A 21,134-nucleotide genomic window follows, 5' to 3' on the forward strand; every position below is an offset into this window, starting at 1 on the left:
TGTGTGTGTGTGTGTGTGTGTGCGCACACGCGCATTTTGTGCAGAAGATGGAACGGTGAGCTGATGAGTGCTTGGTTAGCTGACACACATGCATTACTACACACACAGTACCTACACACACGCTCTCAGCTCTCTGATGACCAGATAAGTGAGCAGCACTGCACCAAAGCACATTCATAATAGATAAGACCGAATGGAGGGAAGAAGGGGAGTGAGTTAGGGATGTGGAAGAGGGTGAGGGATTGTGAAAAGAGAGGAGAGAGGGCAGGGAGCATTTATGAACAGAGGGGATGTTAAAGAGGGTTGGAAATAAGCCAGGAAGTGGAGTTAAAGGATGGAGAAACCCCAACACTCACCTCCAGGCTCTGAAATGACAGAATAACTCTGTGTTTGCTCTGATGAACTCAAACAGTAACTTTTCTCCTCTGTTTTCTATCTCAGATGACCCAGCAGATGTCAGGCATGGCTCTGAGTGGTGGAGGGCCTGCGCCAGCTGCTTCCAGCCAATCAGGCACCCCTGGGGCCGGTTGGCCCGCAGCTCCATCCCCGGCTTCAGGCCAGACCCTCAGCACTCAGCTGTGGAAGTGACGAGGATGGGGTCCAGAGGATGTGGTGGTGCGGTGGGGAGTGGAGGGCAGCGACATGGCAAGAAAACACCCATATTTTCCAACCAATCCATGTACCTTCAGCTCTGATTATATACAGCAAGGACAGTCCGTGTGCCCCAACACACCTTCACCGCAGTTCCTTTAGAGGGCCAAGATGACATCACAATGGATTGGAGCAGTAAAAAACAAAACGAAAAAAACCCGGCAACCGCTATGTTGCGTCTATAGTTGACTTCCTTTTCTTTTCTGGTTTCCTTTTTGTTGTTGTCGGAAAAAGACAAAGAAAACAAAAGAGATGTAACAAAGCTGCTGGAGCAAAAACTCCAAGTGTCTGTAATACTAAGATGATATCATTACCAAACTGGATAGTTAGTCTCTCAGTATCTGCAGTAGATATGGTAGATATGGCTGTCTTGTGGTTGGTCTATGCTACCTGTCCTCTCCCTTCTCTCTGCACTGTATATTGTGATGGTCCCTCTTCCTTCCCTTCCTGCTCCTTTAGGGCAAGCACAGCCTCGTAGCAGATAATCGTCCAGTACTGTATTTATGTGAAAAAAAAAAGTGAATCTCCTGGGTTTTTTCAGGGGAGAGAGGTCAATGCTTCAGCTCAGAAAAACTTTGGTCGAAGGTTTTTTAGCCTCTGCTAAAAAAAATGAGGTCTCGCTGACCTGCTAATACAGTAGGTTTTACTTTTATTTTTGCACTAATGATCAAACAGTTCAACCATTTTCCCTTTGAAACGTGTGAAGTCAAGCTGTCTTGTTTCAGTCTCTGCGGGTTCAGCTTATTCCCACAGCAGACAGTGTACTGATGACTTACACCAGTGGTTTTCAGTTGTGGGGAAACCACTTGCTCAAGGTATATAATAAATCTCTGTGTTTATGGTAGACTTTTTTTTTTTAAATAAACAATTAAATAGCCTAAATTGTTCCATTTTCTTTTCTATTTTATGGTTTTTGTTTTGATAGTAATACTTTTTTTTATAAAGTATTATATAATTATATAATAATATTTTAAAGTTAGAGAAATAAAATGTGTTATGCTTGGGCTTGCTGACATATAATCTAAAACTACTGTTTTCCCCACACATCCACAGGTTTAAATATATAAGTACATATTTTCTTGGAAAAAAAAAAGAAGAAAAAACTTAATGTTTGCTGTAAAACTTGAAGCTAGCAGTTAGATGCAGTTAGCTTAATTTAGCAGACGATATGCGGATATGCTAATCTGGTACTGTTCAAAATGATCCAAAAACAACAACCAAAACAAACAAACTGAAGTCTCTCTAAAGTTAAGCAAAATCTCCAATGTATCGCAATTCAAACAATTCACACTGTAAATGTAAATATATTATCACAGGTTTCCTGATTTCTAGACTTTGCGTTATTGTATGTTGTTAGCTGCTCGGCAATTGATTCACAATTAAGGTGCCAGAGTTACTCGACCCTTAGCTTATCCTTATTACATATCCGCTTATATGTCAGACAAACATCAATGTGTGTAGTCAATGTGTAGTTTTCAGTTTTTATTTTTATTTTTGACTTTTTAAAACTGTTTCAAATCTTTCCATTCAGCTAATTGCTACATAGCGCTAGGGCAATTCTTAACCTACAGGTGCTAGCTAAAAGAATTTTCTGGAACTGGTCACCGACTCATCTGCTTAGTTATCTAGCGACATGACAGGGACAGACTGCAATAACTGCACTCTTTCATCTTGAGTACCATGAACATACATCTCTTTAACAAACAGAAGCCATTAGCACAGTTAGCGTAGTTATTTAAAAGAGCTAATGCTTAACAAAGCCGATGCTTTGTTTGACATGTCTTTTATCGTTATATGTATTTATACACACAAACACACATACGTGTGTAGAGACACATCTCATTATCCAGTATACTTTGTCCATCGAAGGTAAACTTGTCCATGTTACTCAAATTGATGGCTGCATTAAAAAAAACAACACAAACCTTCAAATGTCAAACATTCCCTTTAAGTCTCAGTAATTGCTGGGCGGTCCCGCAGTCCCCTGGGTGCCTTTGGTGGCCTCGCTGTGATGTTTTGAAGTGTTTTAAAACCAAACGCGTTAGGTTTAGTGCAGACTGGGCTCCAACCCAGTTAAAATATTCCTTGTTGTTGAAGTGTGCACCCTCTCCCATGCGCCTTGAGGGAAATTAAATCACCACTGGAATCTTGGGATCACAACAGTATGTCTTAACTAAACTTTAAATAGCAGAGCAGGTACTGTATCAGTGGTTGATTGTGATTCTGCGTCTCAGATTTTTGTTGAGTGGTAAATATAGAAGAACTGGCAGTTTGGTCCCAACTACTGAGTTGGAAATCTGTCTTTTTATTTGAAATTCTGGACCAGTGTGACACCCAGAATGCTTGTCCTTCCATGTATGATGCTGTAACCGTATGTTCCGCCATTCGCTGTGTGATGTTTTGTTGTGTGTAGTACAAGAAAAGCACAGTTAGTCTGCAGCAAATAAACCTGGATGGCCAATCAGAGGGCTAGATTGGCAGTGGGAATGGGACTGAACAGTGGTAGATTAAAGTGGACCTGTATGAAAATCCTTGATGGGTTCATCATTACATCATCATTACTCTTCAGTTCTTCAGATCACACTGCCGAGCGCCGATGCAGAGATTCATGTCTGTACAGGGTCCCTCTGCCATGCAATAACTGTAGCACTCTGTGGGAGAACGTTTATAACAACATATTCTTAATAACTTAATGTCATCCAGGTTTATTTCCAGTGTGTTTACATTTTCTGGTGCCTAGTACAGGGAAAAAGATGTGTTTTATGCATTAAAACTGTAAATATGCAGAAAATTTTCTGTGATCATCTTTGTTTAATGACTCTAAAAATATGGTTTTATCTTTTTGAGATCTTTTACTTTCTTTTCTCCTTTTTTTTTCCTGATGCCTGTTTTACAAGTGAGTCATTTGAAATAAAAGCTGTTGAATCCTGGATAATAAGGCTTGTTTTTATTTCTTGTGTGTACATCAAACACAACTGTACATACAGTCCCCTCTAAACTTCAGTGCTCAGGACAATACTGCTGTCTGGAAAAGAGCTCTTTGCACATTAGAACAGTCAAAGTGGCCGCCTGTGTTGTACCGCTTATATACCAGCTTCTCCATTTCTTTTTCCTTCTCTGCTGACAGATGGGTTTCCTTTGTTGTCAGCTCACAGATGCTAAATTATTGATGGCTGCTTGTCAGGAGTGTTGTTACTTGATGTGGGCCACTTCCAAACTTCATTACATTCCTCATATACACGGAGGAGAAAACGCATGTTGTCACTTCATTAGGTTTATATGATCAGCTCATTCTAATAATTAAATAGTATTTAGGCATCAATCAACCTTAACAGCATTAACTTTGAGACATTCATGTGATTTAATTTAAACAAAGAAGACCAGGGGCGGCTGTTCCTGACAGAATCTGATTGGCATTTCACAGCCAGCAGTCGAACTGACATTACTGTGAAATCTGAGCTAAAACTTTGATGAAAAGGATTCAAACTGTTTTGTTTTTTTTTAAACACACCCAAATTTTTCAGGGGAATTATGGGAAGAATAGTAATGTCCCAGTAATTTAAGAAATACACTTTCTTCAGTTTCCAAGAGTGAGGTTGGAAAAAATGTTTTATTAATTACAGAGTTGGAGCCTAGCTTAGCATAAAAACTACCAGAGAAGGAAAGCTAATTGCCTGCCCCTAATTAAAGTTCAAAGATGCCTCTACAAACACATTTGAAGCTAGTTACTACATTATCTCTAGAATTTTTTTTAATTAAATTGTAGTGGGTTATGTTGCATTTTATAGCAAAGACTGTAATCTTGCTAGAATGCTAGCAAGATATTAGGCCAGATTCCTTAGGATCAGGATAGCCGTTTCTGCTCTGTTTAGCTAACAATGAGCAAAAATTCAACACGGGATGTGTGGAGGTGTTTAGGGTCATTACTGGGGTTATTTTTTTAAATAATTATATTTTACCTTCCAGTCTTCACGCTAAGCTAATTTTATGTTGAAAGCCTTCTGATGCCAGTTTTTGGCATGGGTGTGAAATTGGTACCAGTAAACAATCATGTTTCCAAAACTGTAGGGATCCACAAATACCTTCTTCTTTTTTTTCAATCAAACTTACATTAGGGTACTTGCCAATACTAAGAACAGAGATACTTAATTACAGAATTCAAATAAATGTTTCCTGTAACATGAATGCTCAGTTGGCTCTGTATCATCAAACTGATGTTCCTTTAAGGCCATCTGATATCATTTGGATTTGCAGACTTTGGGCAGTGACTGGGTATGTTGTCTTGCTGCCTCTGTTGCTGTTTCTAATTGAGTCTTCAATAGACTACCAAGGGTGTCCTCTTCCTCTCGCCCTGTGGCAGCCTAGAAAGGCCTTAATCCACAGTAACAACGTTCCTGATGAGTTTATGATCTCAATCACACATTTTAAATCCTAATGAACACAACACAATTCTTATTTTGCAAATTTTAGTCCCAATAAGTGTCCACAAGAACAATAAAGTAGAATATGCTTTAGGGTGGGCTTACTTGCGGACTGAAAAGCAGCTACCCTATAAACATGTAGTGTCCTTCAGTTTCACAGCTGTGCTTTTGATGTCTGGTTTCAAAAATGCTGATGACAGTCATAACACCGAACTCAAAGTTTTGGGAACAGGACTTCACAAACTAGTGGGAGAGCCAACTCCTAGAGGAGAGGTTAGCATTGTGTGACAGCTGTTATCAGAGTAGCTACATGAACACAGAATCAAACGGGTAAACAATACTGGTGTTGGTATCAGTGCATCCCTACAAAAATGTTAAACATTCCTTTCACACTAGGAAACCTTAGCAGTATGCCTCACATCCGGCACACAAGCCTTTTCTTCTTTTAGCAATTCTATCACAATTTCATGGTTTTAATTAGGACACAGAATTGTTAATTAAAAAAAACATATCAATGATTCGATGCGTCTCACATGGCACTTTTCAGTTCAGCAACACGATATGTTACATTTCTAGTAACATTTACTTTTTACATCAGCAGGCTGTGGATGCGAGGAAATGAACAGTCTAGGTCATTCCAGTTTGTAAAAGGTATTTGGTGCTATCCAGTTCTCACAGAGCATGTTTGAAAGACAGCAAGGAGTCTTGAATCATGCAGCTCCTCAGAGACTCTGTCCATCACCAGCAGATTGTATTAACCCGAAAGGCAGAGGAAAGCAGAGTGCTGCTGGAAGTCTCAGCCAAGAGATGACGGGCAGCCCCGATCACACCTCGATGGCGACGGTGTCCTTTCGATGTTTGGGCTCGTTTGCGAGATGTGGTTTCTCTGTGCGAGTGTGCCAAACCAGCACCTGAAAAAGAGAAGCGGAAGAATCAGAAAATCTGCCGGCAAAGAAAGCGTAATGCACTAAAAAAAGAGAGTAGAAGAAAGGCAGTCGTGTGAAACACACTCCCGTTGATGGTTTCATGCAACAACAATAACAAAGAAAAGGAATACACCAGCAAACAATCAAACAGATATAAAAACATACGAGGGTGGGGGATTGGTTTTACAATAAATATCAGGGTACATTAAACTCATTTTATTGTTGAGATATAGAAATGCAACATCACCAGGAAAACAAGTCTATCAGACAAGCGTAATAACTATACATGTAATGTATCATATTACTTTCCATTACACATATAAAAAAATAAAGAACCAGCAGATGATACTGATACTGTTTCACTCTTTGTTTGATAACTGTCCGCTATTGTCAACTAATAATAGTAGGCTAAATCTGTCATGAGTGTATGACAGTGGGAACAGCTCTACTCGGGGGGCTCTGTCCCTCCTCTCTCCTCCTGTATAGCTGCACAATGGTGGTGTGATAATGTGCCTCACTGTTCATTTTCTTACAAGCTTTCTTATGTTTCCAGAAAAAGCCTTCACAGAACCTGACTTGGACTTGATTCGAAACATATATTTTAAACTTAATAGGCCGTCCAACTAAAAAAATTATACTGGTCATTTGTTCAGATCATCTGAAACACTGATGTGCAGGCGTGTTAAAGTCGAGTGTTAAGCGGAAAATGAGGTGACAGTGGCAGACGGTGTAGCATTTGCAGTTCCTCTAATGGCCACTTGGGACTGAAACGAAAAGTGAGTCAATCCCTGTGGGCTCCCATTTTAAAAAGCATGTTTACAGCCTTGCACACAAATCCGTTTGGTGTTTTGGATACTGATGAGAATTAAAGTTAGGGGTGGGGCTGCTTTGACTGACAGGTGTGTCCACACATGGGGTTGTAGCTGTGTGCTAGCTTGGAGATGGCGGAGTGTTCGTTTCCTCTGTATTTGTGCAGTTGATGGTTTTTGAAACACATCTGATTGAATTATCTAGATTTAGTGACAGAAATTGTTATTAATCACTTATTTAGCACAAATTGAAAGCCTTGTGTGATATCCTGGAACTAAAAGGCAAGGCAAGTTTATTTGTATAGCACAATTCAACAACAAGGTGATTCAAAGTGCTTTACAGAGACATTAGAAACAAAAAAAGGTTGTTAGGTGTTGGAAAAAACAGAGTTTAAGTTAACATGCATGCGGCATGGTGCTTTGATCTTTACTGAGATGGAAGGTGTGCCCTTTTAACTGCACAAATCACTGTCCTTTTATTCTTCTATGAAAGTATAAACTATTAGGATTTTAATACAAAAATTTGAGGTACAATATTTACTGACACAGATCAGTGGTGATTTCTACTCCGTGGCTTCTTGGTGTCAGTATGAAACCAATATACTGGTCTAAATCAAGTGTGCAGTTGTATTTCCAACTCATTGCAGATGCATTTTGAACCTTCAGTCCTCGATGATCTGCATATGAAATGCCCCATGGAGTAAAAAACAAGTCTGTGTTCTCTGCAGCAGAGATAGCATTGTATCCTCCTGCTGTTGGATTTGATGGTGCTGGTGTGCTGCGAGGGATTCCACTTGCAGGAAACAGCCTGACACCTCGAAATGGTTTGAATCAAAAGCAGCACGCACCTCACTGCAGCTGTTTGTCTTGTGTTTTCAGTCAATTTCACAGCAATATATTGGTGAGAAAACAGTACAATGGATGCAACGATTGATATTTTCCTGGAGAGGAGAACAAATTCCATTCCATGTAGTTTCAAATGAGTTTTTTTGGGGGGGAGTTTATAACTAATGAGCCCATAATTCAAGTGTGTCCGAAACTGCACACACAGTGACTCACAAAGGCATGATTTATTGCTGGCTGTGGACGCTGACGTTGTTTTTGCGCTTCTTCAGGTGGAACGTGTCACTTCCTGCACACTGAGCTGCTAATTGGCCCGCTTTGCATATCTAACGAGGCTAATGTAGCAGCCGCTCCAGAGCTGTGGGGGAAATGGTATCTGTGCGTGCGCGTGCCAATTATGCAGCCAGAGTGCGCTCCCTGTTCCCCGTATACTCTTCTCTTCCCCCCAGTTTGCTCTCTGTTTTCCTCATTCATCAAGTCCACTTTCTCTCCCATGGCCTTACTGCTGGTTTTACCTCAGTCCTATTTCCTGCTCTAGCTTTCGTTTCCACCCTCAGGCAACTCGGAGACAAAAAAAGCTTTTTCAGGTTAGAGAGCTCTGTGCTTTTTTTTTTCACCTTAATAGCATATGGTGGGGGAAGGCCTGTTTCTACCTATGAGCAAGAGGAACTTATATAGCAGAACTTTTACCTTAAAGGGGACCTATTATGTTTTTGGCTTTTTCCTTTCAGAGCTCTTCAGATCAGGTAATAAAGTTCTGAAAGTCAGAAAGGAAGCTATATCCACGTAGATGAGTGACAATATGTCTTCTCCCAAGGCGAGGGCCAGCATGGCGAGCCAGATGGCTGGCTTACTGTTCCTCCCATTTACATGAATTAAGAGTTAGCACTTTGTGTGTCTTCCAATCAGCACTGGGCCCTACACTCCTTAAAAAGAACTGCTCCACATAGAAGATTGCTAAGTAATGGACTAATAATGCACTGGAATTTCAAACTTCTTGGATTGCTCATACCACAAAAGCCACCAACACAGTGGAAAGGTCCAGTTCAATGACTATTTAGTGGATGTGAGCTGCCTCTATTCAGACTCCTATCAAAGGGGCCAAGCCCCTAAATCCAACATCCAGTTAAATAAACACACATTTCTTTAAGTGCCATCTCCTGATATCTTATGTGCTAATTATTGCTCCTTCAAACAGGAGCTTTTGCTCTTGGTATCGAAACAGTGACACAAATTTTTAAGAAAAAGGGTTCCAGCAACCAACGACACTTTTAAATACCTCTGTGATGTCAGTGGTTTTGAACAAAACAGTATTTCAGAACCTGCTGTACAGAAAGGACACAGCTTTGATTTACCTAATATAAAACAGACCAATTTAGGTGTTATTATTATTATTATTTTTTTTTTACTGGGTCACTTCCGCTAACAATGATTTTAAATTTCCTTCAGACTCCCTGTGACAAAAGTCTAGGAAGGGAGCACTAGAGTGAAGTAGAGTCAGATTGAAAAGATAATCATGGCACAGCAAGGAAAAAGTGAGAACTCATTTTGGATTCAGCACCATACTGCAGATGGATTAAAGTAAGGCTGCTTTTTATAAAAGTCACTATGAATAAAAAGAAGCATGTCAGTTTTGCAACTCAATTTGCAACTTAGCAACATGGAGTGTATTCAAATGAATCTGAAATTATGTTTTATTTCTCTCTTCTCTGTAATATGCACACTGCTGGCCAAAATGGCCAAGAAATTTCAAATAATCATGTCAGCCTATGTAAATATAATCCAGACCCAGAGCGAAGAACTCAGACTTCAGGCTGCTCTAAAGGCTCAGTTTCTGACATATTTTTTGCACTTTAAGCTCTGTGTGATGCCAACAACAGGGGATATCGCTAATGGGGTCATCTCATAAAGCCCCACGTACCTGCTGTTTAAACGTCCAATAAGAAGAGCCCTGGCTAAAAGAGAGATGATGTTCAATTTTAAGTCTACGAATAAAATATGTGAAGATGGAAATGAGCGTCATCAGTTTCGTCTAATGGTTTAAACTTCATTTAAACTGAAATCAAATCTGCTTAGCAGTGATTCCAAATCTTTGGAGAGAATTTACCTGATTGTCACGACTTGGGATTTTATTTATTAAGACCTTTCCTCACTTGCTGCTTCCAGTGTCTATAAGCTTCTCCAGGCTCGGTTCTTACATTCAATTGAATCTGAAATATCTCTCACTCGACAGAAAGGAAAAATGCATTCCTAATTTGTAAATGCACTCAAGATGCTTTAAGGATTGTGTCACCAAAAACCAGACCAAGAAGTGGTCAGAGATGTGTTTAGCCACATTAATGCCACTAAAATTAAGTTTGGCAGAAAGCTGAGAGCCATTTGTAATGAAATAGACAGCAGTGCAGTCTTTCACCCCAGAGCTCCCTGGGTCCCCTGTCATTCTGTCTTCTTTCTTTTTTTAAATCTTCCTCAATCAATCTATGTATCCTCTTTTCTCTGCATAGGCTTTTACCCTCCTCATCCTTTCTCTCTCCTCGAGCTCCTTTCCCTCCTGTGCTATCATCTGTCTCCATCTGTTCCTGCCATCCCCCTCCTTTCTTGTCCTGTCACTGCTGTCTGTTGCCGTTACTCTCTCGATCTAACTACATTACAGCTCCTGACAGTCGTCTCCAGATACTGACCCAGCCGTCAGATGAGCGTTTCTGGCCTACATTGTCAAGGTCGACGTTCAGGTTCTATGGTCTGATCCCAGATACTGTCCTCAAAGTGCCCAGAGCTGGAGTTAGGGTGTGTCTGCTGGTAAAAGTAATATCTTCCAGTAATATGAATAATAATAAGCCAGTTCAGACCAGTCTTAACCAATAAAACCAAGAACAAGGTGTAGACCCAAAATGATTACAGTTCATACTAAAAACAGGCCCTGAAATAGGGTGTGCTTCTCACTCAGATGCATTACTCCCTCACAAAGCCAAACTGAATTTTTAAACACTGAGATACTGACAGTTACCATTTACAGTCTGAGTAATTTCAGAGTTTATCTGTGGAAAAGCTGAAGCTACTAGTTGCCACACAGCAGCCAAGAAGCATAAAGGATTTAGTTTGTAAAGAGAGGTGGTCAAAGTCTCTCCTGAGACGTGTGCAAACCCAATAAGAAAAACACAGGTTTTTCCAACTGTAAAACCATTCCTGTTTTGGGGTTGTCACCCCGCAAAGACACCAAACCAGCTGAAACTGATTAACAGCCCCCTCTGCTACTTAATGCTGACACTCGCTGTGGCTCTATGTGTCTGTGAGATTTCATGTGCAGGTAGATACATTTGTCAAACTTGCTATAGAGCCAAACTAATTGTCTCCAGTATTTGTGCGAAGCCAACAGGTCATTCCTGCTATATTTTTACCTTTAACTCCTCATGTAACTCTACAAGGCAAAAAGACAGCTAGCTGCTGTTTAAACCTCTATTTACGAGGAGTAGCCAATTAAACGAAACCTAAAGAGAGACGGGCCTTTCAGAATCATGCAAAGTTGCTTAAGTAACATCTAATGAGCAGAACAGGAACTTAATTTGTGTGATAAAGTGACAGATCCTGATAAAAATCATGACCAAAACTGAAGCAAAATTGAAAGCAACACTGCTCAATAGTGAAGAGTAGTGTAGCTACTGTGTAACTGATTGTTATGACTTGGAATTTTATTCCATAAGACCTTTCGGCATTTGCTGTTTCCACAGTTTCACCTCAAGCTAAAAAAGGCAACATTTTTCTTTATATTATACTTATGTGCTTAATATTCAACTTTTTCAGAGGTAGCAGTGTAAAAAGTTTATGCAAAGATTTATGTCAGTCTAGTTTTTTTTGTTTTGTTTTTTAAAGTCAAACTGCATGTTTACAAATACTTTTGATGAGAAACTGTATTACCCAGTAAGCTTTTACCTTTTACTTTTTGATTTTTAGCACTAGGTATTATTTATATACTTAAACTAAACATGATTTAGATTCCACAGTCTTTGTTGTTGCCTTGTCATTTTTTACTGATGTGTCTATATGACAGATGTGACAGTGTGTGAGATGCGCTGCGTTCTGCACTGCCTGAGCGATGTTTCGCATTTTAGCCTCACATGAGTGACTTTATGAGTGATGATGTCACATCCCTTTGCTATTGTAACGCTGATGTGATAAATGCTGATACCACATCGTCCTTTCTGGGCTGCTCTGGCTGATGACTGATGATGTCACAGGCTGCTAATAACCTGTATTAATATCAGCGGCAGGGCGCCTCCATTAATGTAATGGGGTTGATAATGATGATGATAGTTTCAACACAGAGCTGTCTGCAGCAGCCGCAGCCATCAGTAAATGATGATCCAGCAGCTCCAGGGGATCTTTATCTATTCCCTGCAGGAAACATTTACCCATAACCCATCAGGGACTTGGACCCAACACTGTGACTTGCACACACATATCCTGAACCACAATGATTAAATTCTGTATTTGCTTATTTCGGATAAAACAGCAGCTTTTGGTATTTTTTTCTGAAAATAAAAAGTACTTGAATGCAAGCCTTAAAGAAAGTGAAGTTAAAGTACTCCACTGGTAAACAAGTCTTTGAGTTGTACCATCATTGGTTTGCAGCAGGAAAATCTGGGCACTGTTGTGTGTAACAAGCTGTAATGGTGAAGTGAAATAATATTAATAGAGTAAAGTGCACTAAAAGCTTACCAACAAGAGTTCCACCAAACATAATGAGAGTGAGAGTGGGTGAGAGGAAAGCCAACAGGGAGGCATCATCATCATCTGAGCTTTAGTTGTGTAACACTTGTGACCAAAGTTTGTCATCAAATCAAAAACTATTTCAGCATTCATGAAGAGATGTTATCATTGCTGGTGTGAAACTCCAAAATGCTGAGACCCCTGTGCTGTGATTCCTCCGTGTACTCTCACTAACACCTGTGTGCTAATGTGTGGCGTAATTAACAAAGAAAACTGTTATTTAAACTGATCGGATAATGTGACAATAGAGATCAGTTGACTACATCATCCTATTGTCATAATATCAGATTGACTGATTATTAATTTATTTATGTTTGAGTCGGTATCGGACCGATAGCCAGTCCACACATCGGTGCATCAGTATCTCTCTCTCCAGCAGTCTTCTAACGCCAAGCCTTTATTTTTACCCTATGAAATTCACATTAGTCATTTTTAAAAGTAATGCAACAGTCGACGTAAATACCTCCTGTAAAAAGTAATTTACAATTTTTTTTTCCTCAAAATTATGTGCTTTTACACTTAACTGCAGGTTAAAAATCTTAACCTGAGTGTGTGCATATTTCCTCTAGCAGTGGGATTATTCATATCCCTAACTGATATCAATAATGGAATCAGAATTGCTAAATTCTTATCAATTCCCATCCCTATCAGCGATACAGCGCGATACCCGTGTAACTGAAAAAGATAAAGCACTATTGTTTTTCCGCCCCTCATCCCCGCCCACAAAAGTTACAGACCCATCTGTGATTTTTGTCCCATTTTCTGAATAAACTCAGTTGAGCTTGTACAAACACATGTTAGAGATGTTTTTAATTTTGTTTCTTTGTTTTGCTTATTTTTATTCAGCATTTTTCCGGTAATTGCAACACTTATGTAGTACAACATCAATATTAAGTTATTAACTCTAATATAGTCATTGAACTTGATAATGTGTTACTTACCTTTACATTCTCTATAAAACTTTTTTAAGTCAGTGATAATTACAACATGTTTTCCATCAGATTGCTTAGTTTTACTCTCCTCTTTCATTTTCTGCAACAGCCTCACTGTCTTCAGCTTCAAGAGCAGCAGAAACTAATGAACTAATTATGTTTGTTGGGCCACACTGTGGATCCTTTTGAGGCTCCACTGTTGATAAAAAAATAAAATAAAATCTGGCAACAGCAATGATGTCCTCACGATGCAACTAAAAGAAACATTTTAAAACAACGAAGCTTCACAAGGTAAAACTCACTGAAAATGTGATGGAGTTCAGCAAATGTCTAATTAATCATTTTAGGAATTTAGTAAAGAATAAGAATAGACAACTCGATACATTTAAGAAATCAATTTAAACCTGAAGGTGTCGGGAGGACAAAGATCACAGGGCCACCAGAATCCTTTAAAACCCTCTCTCTGGGAAACCATAAACACCCCAACCCATTTTTACAGAACAGCCAGTAGCTTTTGATGTATTGGGTACGGATGAAATGTCCCAGTGGGCATTATCAGGATGTATTTCTCAGAAGAAATGATCAATAAACTTGAGTAAAATTGATAGAGCTATAGAAGTTATTGCAAATAAATAACTCTTGAATCTGAGGATTTCTGTCACTGATCCTCAAATTCATCCACTGAAAAAACAACAAACACTGGTGTGATGGATAACCAGTGGTCACTGCTGACTGGTCTGGAGCTGAAAAGTCAAACTGGCTCTAAGGCGTTAATAAGAAAAGCACCCAAAAAACAAAACAAAGAGAGCATGTAAATGCCACTTGCAGACTTGGTACTTTTTGGAACAGCTGTAGGCATCGCACGTTGAGCTCAAGCTCATGTATTCCTTGAAAGGTAAAAACATAATAGGATCCATTTGTCACAAAAAGTCCTTTAAGGCGCCTCTGTGATGGTTGTCAAGAGGATGAGTGGCTTCATAAAACTGGGTGCCAACAGGGGCTGTGGCGATTTGAGATGAGCTGCATCGATCTAAGCTGTCTAAGCACACAACTAGAATTGATAGCGCTATAACGCACTTTCTATTCAATTCAGGCTGTGTGTGTCTAAGTTTAGACTGTGCCACTAGCTTAAAGCATGACTCATGCTGTCAATAGCAGAGGGGGAGGGGGATACCCCATGGTTACTGCTGTGATGGTCACTATTATTATGGCTGTATTTGTGCCCCAGACACACAAACGTGCACATGCTAGATTAAAACTGATAAATTGGATAAATAAATTGGGCTTTTATTAAGCACTAGCCTGTGCGATTCACCTCCAGTGTGCAGGTCACTGCAGTTTGATAACTCTGGCTGAATGTGGCCTATTTACAAACTGCATATTGAGATATACTAGTGTTTGCTCCTGACATGTTGGCCTGTCATTCAGTTTCACAAAATGTGCACAGCTGCTTAATGTTTGGACTTTAAACATTTATATAGGAGTAAAAATAAAAGTTGCTTCCATCTGTAGTGGAGAAGAATGTAATGCATTGTGTGAGTTAGAATCCAGGTTTGCTCAGTGACCTTGAGCCTGTGTGCATATGAGAAAAAAAAGAAAAACATTAAAAAATTTTTTTTACTTAGGACGGAAAGAGAAAACAGCCAGTGGGCTCCCTAAAAGTGATTGTGATTCCACCTTCTTCAAGGTGTTGAGACACACAGATACAGTTGTGCAACACCAAATGCTTCATTTTTTCTTTAGCCTCTTGTGTCATTGGTGAGAACTGCATCTCTCCAGCCTTTAACAAGTACAATGTCCTCTCACAGGATGTTAAAAACACTTCTAATCAATGATTATTTGGCCCCGTTAAATTGAAATCTGCATTAAATAAATGTTAAAATTAAACAGATACAGATACTGACACACCACAGCTATATCAAATATATAGCACTGTTATCATTTGGACATTGTAGATCAGGTCCAACGTAGATCGTTGTAGATCGTTGTAGATCGTTGTAGATCAGGTCCAATGTAGATCGTTGTAGATCAGGTCCAATGTAGATCGTTGTAGATCAGGTCCGGTCTATCCGTATTCTAGCAGTTTAGTAAAGGTTAAGACTAGACACCTGGTTTTTGAGACATATTTCAGGGAACAATTTGAACTTGAAGGTGACGGGCCAAAAAATAAGGGTCAATATTAGGATTAATGTCTTGGCTAAAAGAACTAAGAGAGGTCTTCACTGACATAAGCAAAACTCGCAGCCTTAAGTGGATAAATCCAATTTCCCTCTCTTAGTGATATCATTTTACTTACGATGGGAGTGTGAGCTAATGGTTATGGCAGGATTTGAACTGGTCGAAAACAGCTGCGTAACTAGGTAACTACGTTGAACTGCCTTATCTAACTGAATGGACTTTTTTGGGGACCAGGAAGTTGTATAAAGAGGTTTCTTTAATACATAATCATTTGATGAATCATTTTCAATTTTTGCACGTTCTTTCAAGGCAGTGCCTAACATCAGCTCATTAACTTAAAATTGCACAAGGGGCCAGGTTTCAGGATTAAATATAACACCTATGTATAATCAGCCAAGCTTCATCCTACACTGCACAACTAATTTTGTAAAAATGTCTGAATATGGAATTCAAATTTCATCTGAACTGTTTTTTCTGCATTTCATTTAAAATGTGTCTGATCAGGTTACATGTAAGTGTCTACGCATACAATATAGCAGCAAATTAGCAGGAGTAGGAGGCATCTCAGGCTTGGCAGTGCTTGGAGCCCAATACACTTTCACTGGCGTTATGCAAAACCAGAGAAATACACCTTAAGGGTAAAAATGAGTGAGTAAAGTGAGCAACTGTACTGCAGCAGGCAGCTGGACTGACATAGGAACGTCTCCATTCTGTGGGAAGAAAATGTAAAATAGCAATGAAGAAAGTGTATAAAAATGTTTCTGTGTGAAACCGTCTACCTGTGTGTGCATTATAAAGCTCACTGCAGTCGCCAACTTCAACATGTCTACAGTTGTTGAGTTCTGGTCAAAAGTCTGATGGGACAATCGTTAGTCTTAAAAAGAACATCTTTGCTTTAAATTTGAGTATAAAGGAAATTTTCCATTTCTAGGAAAGTCCTCTTCAGCATATTTGAACATGTTTTTACTGGGTGTTTCAGGTCCCAGTAGAAGGTGTTAAATTCTGTCACATCACCTCGCCTTAATGAAATTCTTTTCATTTTGTTGCAGCAGACACAGACATGCCCGGTTACTGACCCGTGTGCAGTTGTTCGCCTTGGGCTCCAAGTCAGTGACCTTGGTGATCTGCTTGAGGAAGTCGGATTCCTGCATCCCCGGCTGGGAGCCTCGCCGTTTGAACTGTGCCCGCGGGTTCGCCAGGATCATCTGAAGATTCACTGCAAATCCTGAGGAGCCGGAGGAAGAAGAGAAGACTAAGGTGAAGGGATGAAGACGCTAGCCAGCATGGATAAAAGGGACATTACGAGGCTGTTGTAATCACAGCAGAAAATGACCAAGTTGATTAGTGCATCTAATGACTGTGATATGGCTGATATGAAATTCATTTACCACAGGGGTCTGCGTTCTCTGGTGATAATTGTACTGTAGATGAGAAGGAAAATAAGTGAATGTCAGAGGGAAGAATGCTCAGGATGCCAGTGTGCTGGAGCAGAAGCAGGGATTAATGCTTGGCTTGAAACCAGATTTAATCAATCTGATTAGAAAAACTTGGTAACTGTGGGGAGAAACCGGCTGTGTGACTCCATGTAATTACAGCAGCGGGGGGGAAAAAGTATTAGCTGCCCTACAGCCAGAAATACATTTGAAGGTTCGGAAGTATTTCACATTGTGAGACAAGTTTTATATAATCTTTTCCATAACTCCACAAAATTTTATTTTGAACTCAAATCAAACGTGACAAACTAAACAGGAAAGCTAATCCCTGCAGCTGCTGCAGTTAACCTTGTGCAGCATGTGTGTGGAGAACACGTCATTCACACATCTGATGTGTTGTTGACCCTGTAGCCACAGGTCTGAAGGTGACACGTGATGAGTCTGTTTTGCATAATTTTTGCCTGCTTTGAGCTTCCACTGTCAGAAGAAAGTGTCATCTGCAGTTAGTGTGTCAGCTCTCGTTACTGCCACATTAGGTACCGTTGAGTTTTTAATAACTGATGCTCTTGGAATTCATGGCTGTGGCCTCTGTGGATTTTTATTTTGAAAAACCGCATTTGTTGACTCTAAAACAGATCTGCGCCAAAGTTACAGAACGCTGGTATTTGTCCCTCAGCTCAGTATTTCATTTTAATGCAGGAATTTTTCCTCGTCTTCAGGGCTAGGTGTATCACTAGACAATGACATAAGATATTTACACCTTCATTTAATCTTGACCTAATAGGTCTGTCAGTAAGCTCAAAATATCTATGGTTATGTATTAAATGGACAAAAACACAGGACCAAAACTGACCTCTGTGCTACAGTTTAATTCAGTGATTGGGTCTGGTCCAAAGGAGTGGATTAGCTATAACACATGCAAACCACTCTGTTGTTGTGAGTGCTGTAAATACTGAATATTAATTCCCAGATGAAATCCTATAATGCAAGTAGTATGGTCTCAATTTCAATCTAATTTTCTAAGCTGTGTGTTGCTTCTGGCAAATGTTTTCTTAACTTTCCACAGAAGATGAATGCGTTCTACTACTTCCTGTCTTCGATGTTATTTCCCTTTACGATGCCACCGTGCAGCCTGAAGCTACCTCTACTGTGCTGGTTAAAATAAATCATTTTCTTTCTATCTGTTGTAGTAGACAGAAACAGCAATAGAAGACTGAGTGACTAAGCTAAAGTTGTTTACTTACACATGCGGACATGAAAATAGGAGCCTGTTTTAAAATTCATTACTTATGAACATACGAGTTAAAGAGACATCAATGGCTTGATTGCCCGTCCACTGCCACTTCCTAACTCATTTACTCCATGAAGATGAACTAAGGATGTATAACACACTGACAGTTGCTCAATTCAATTCAGTTGCCTCAAGGTGCTTTATATTGTAAGGTAGACCCTACAATAATACATAAATGGTAAATGGCCTGTATTTGTATAGTGCTTTACTAGTCCCTAAGGACCCCAAAGCACTTTACACATCCAGTCATCCACACATTCACACACACATTCACACACATACATTCATGTATTGAGAAAAAAAACCCCAACAATCATATGACCCCTATGAACAAGCACTTTGGCGACAACGGGAAGGAAAGACTCTCTTTTAACAGGAAGAAACCTCTGGCAGAACCAGGCTCAGGGAGGGGCGGGGCCATCTGCTGCGACCGTAATTGGACACTGGAGCAAATAAAACAAACAACAAACTGCAAGATAGCAACAGTACCTCAGTGCTTAACATCTAACCAGGTGAAGAATACTCTCAACGAGGTAGGTGTACCATCATCCACAATCAAGAGACGCCTTTAGCAATAAGGGTGCAAAGCTGAAGGCGGAGAGACCCACAAACATGCAGCAGCTGAAGGCGCCTGCAGTAAAGGCCTGGCAGGGCATCTCAACAGAGGAAACTCAGCAGTTGATGATGTCCATGGGTTCTTGACTTCAGGCAGTCATTGACCACAAAGGATTTTCATGTCTGAATCAAGTCTTAAAAATTATGTTTAACATGTTTGAAACTCTAAAAATAGGTGAAATGTCTGTAATTTCTAAGCAGTTCATCGTAATTTTCATAAACCCTTCATTTGATGCTGAAAGGCTGTATAATTAAAATACACTGTGGTGATGTACAGAGGTAAAATTTACAAAGATTCTATCAGTGTTTACGTATAGATCTAACTATATGTGTCTCTCCCAAACTCAGCTACTTATCACAGATGCAGTATTTCCAAAAGGAAATAAACAAGCAGAAGATCTGTTGGAGCTAAATAAAGAAGCCAGACTGATGCTAGCAGACAGGCCACACATGGAATGCCATAACCAAGTAGCTGCCAGAACATCCGTGCTGATTATGGTCTAGAAATTCCAAGGTCAAAATGGGATCACTGAGATAAGATCCTGTGGACCTTCCAGATACAGACAGACAAACTGCTGATGGCTAACCAATTGCACAGAGTTGTGCTGGACAAGCAGAGGAAGACAGCTGTAGTGATTGATGTAGCTATACCAAGTACCAAGCAACACCAGGAAGATGGAACAAGGGAAGCTTGAGAAATACCAAAGCCTGAGAGAGGAGCTAAAGAAGGAGTGCAGGGTGAAGGCAGCGGTGGTCCTCGTGGTAAACGGGCCACTCGGGGCAGTGAGTGGCTCCAGCAGATCCCAGGAGTGACATCCAACATCTCTCTCTCACGACCGTGGCTCAGGGGGTTGGGAATCACATCTGTAACCGGAAGGTCGCCGGTTCGATCCCTGGGCTCTCTGTCCTGGTCGTTGTGTCCTTGGGCAAGACACTTTACCCTACTTGCCTACTGGTGTTGGCCAGAGGGGCCGATGGTGCGATATGGCAGCCTCGCTTCTGTCAGTCCCAGGGCAGCTGTGGCTACAACTGTAGCTTGCCTCCACCAGTGTATGAATGTGAGAGTGAATGAATAGTGGTATTGTAAAGCGCTTTGGGTGCCTTGAAAAGCGCTATATAAATCCAATCCATTATCATTATTATATATATATATATATACAGATAGATAGATATGAAACTCACATTCACTCTCCATAGAGAATATTGCCGCTTTGTCTGCATTGTTTTATTTATTTATTTTGTTATATCAAAGAAAAAAGTTTATTATTTTCCCAAATGTGTGTGATTGTGAGAAGAGTTCTCTGAGCATTAATTATTGCTTCAGGACTCATCTGGGAACTGTTACTAAACGGCTAGAGGGAGAGAAGTGGTGCTGCCGAGAGGCGCTGACAGGAGGAGAGGAGGAGATCGTCAGGGAACAACAGGTGTCTGTTTTATCCTCAGAAAAACATACGAAAGGCTCTGGCTGCTTCAATTTCCATTCAATATCACCATAAAGCTTTTAGTGACTCTGTGACTGGGGTGGGGCAGTTAGGTAGGGTGTTCTCCATATTTTGTGCACCTGTATGTACACATTCCTGTCTGCCACGTTTCCTTACTGAAGAAAAAAAACACCTGATCCCCAACATCAGCCACAATGTTAAGACCTATCCTTGTTGAGCCTGTTTTCCAGCCCACAACTTTACTGTTTTATTTTACTCCCAGCACTCTTTTTTGGCATGTCATCAATTTGCTGTAAATCACGAGTAATAACATGAATTTGGCAAATTATTCATCTGACTTTGAGAAATACCAAAACATAGCATTTTTTTTATTGGAAAAGAAAACAGACGTTCACAGGTTTCAGATGTTAGATCTTCGCGCTGACGCCTGAGGTGAGCCAGAAGCCTTTTAAATATTTTATGGCTTTACTTTTTACAGGTGTAGTGTGAAGTAAAAAGACTCAGAAAGTGAAGGAAAACACAATGAAAAAAAATCCAAACACTGTGGTACAGTTTAAAGTAATTTATAGCCATCCTTAAACGCCTGTCAGGACAGGAAAGAGCTCCAGTGTGGGTTATGTTTTAAGCATTTCTCACACAGAGATTTCTAGTTCCACGTGTGACAGGAAGATATTTGCAGAAACTTCTTCTGTGCACAAGGTCTCAACATAATTACTGAATATTTATTTATGCAAATCATCAGTGGGTGGCACGCCTTTGCAATCAGTGTGGCAATTTGCCCCTGGTAATTCACCATCCTCGCCTCTATTTTCCCCTCACATCCGCC

General features: G+C 40.1%; 2 protein-coding genes across 2 annotated transcripts in view; one reads left to right on the forward strand and one right to left on the reverse strand.

The window, feature by feature from the left end:
• The window catches only part of LOC102209598 (stromal membrane-associated protein 1-like), a 12,344-nt gene extending 10,818 nt beyond the window's left edge, over positions 1–1,526 (forward strand). Inside the window, exon 3 of the mRNA XM_005745843.1 lies at positions 442–1,526. Coding sequence (XP_005745900.1) covers positions 442–588 — 147 coding nt within the window. The 3' untranslated portion in view covers positions 589–1,526. The remainder of the gene's footprint in view (positions 1–441) is intronic.
• A 2,057-nt stretch (positions 1,527–3,583) lies between these two features.
• The window catches only part of b3gat2 (beta-1,3-glucuronyltransferase 2 (glucuronosyltransferase S)), a 63,608-nt gene continuing 46,057 nt past the window's right edge, over positions 3,584–21,134 (reverse strand). Inside the window, exons 3-4 of the mRNA XM_005745844.1 lie at positions 16,604–16,752; positions 3,584–5,983 (exon numbers count right to left, since the gene is read on the reverse strand). Coding sequence (XP_005745901.1) covers positions 5,897–5,983; positions 16,604–16,752 — 236 coding nt within the window. The 3' untranslated portion in view covers positions 3,584–5,896. The remainder of the gene's footprint in view (positions 5,984–16,603; positions 16,753–21,134) is intronic.

The sequence above is a fragment of the Pundamilia nyererei genome, unplaced genomic scaffold, assembly GCF_000239375.1.
Source record: "Pundamilia nyererei isolate P.nyererei 1_Seehausen unplaced genomic scaffold, PunNye1.0 scaffold00168, whole genome shotgun sequence".
Taxonomy (NCBI): domain Eukaryota; kingdom Metazoa; phylum Chordata; class Actinopteri; order Cichliformes; family Cichlidae; genus Pundamilia; species Pundamilia nyererei.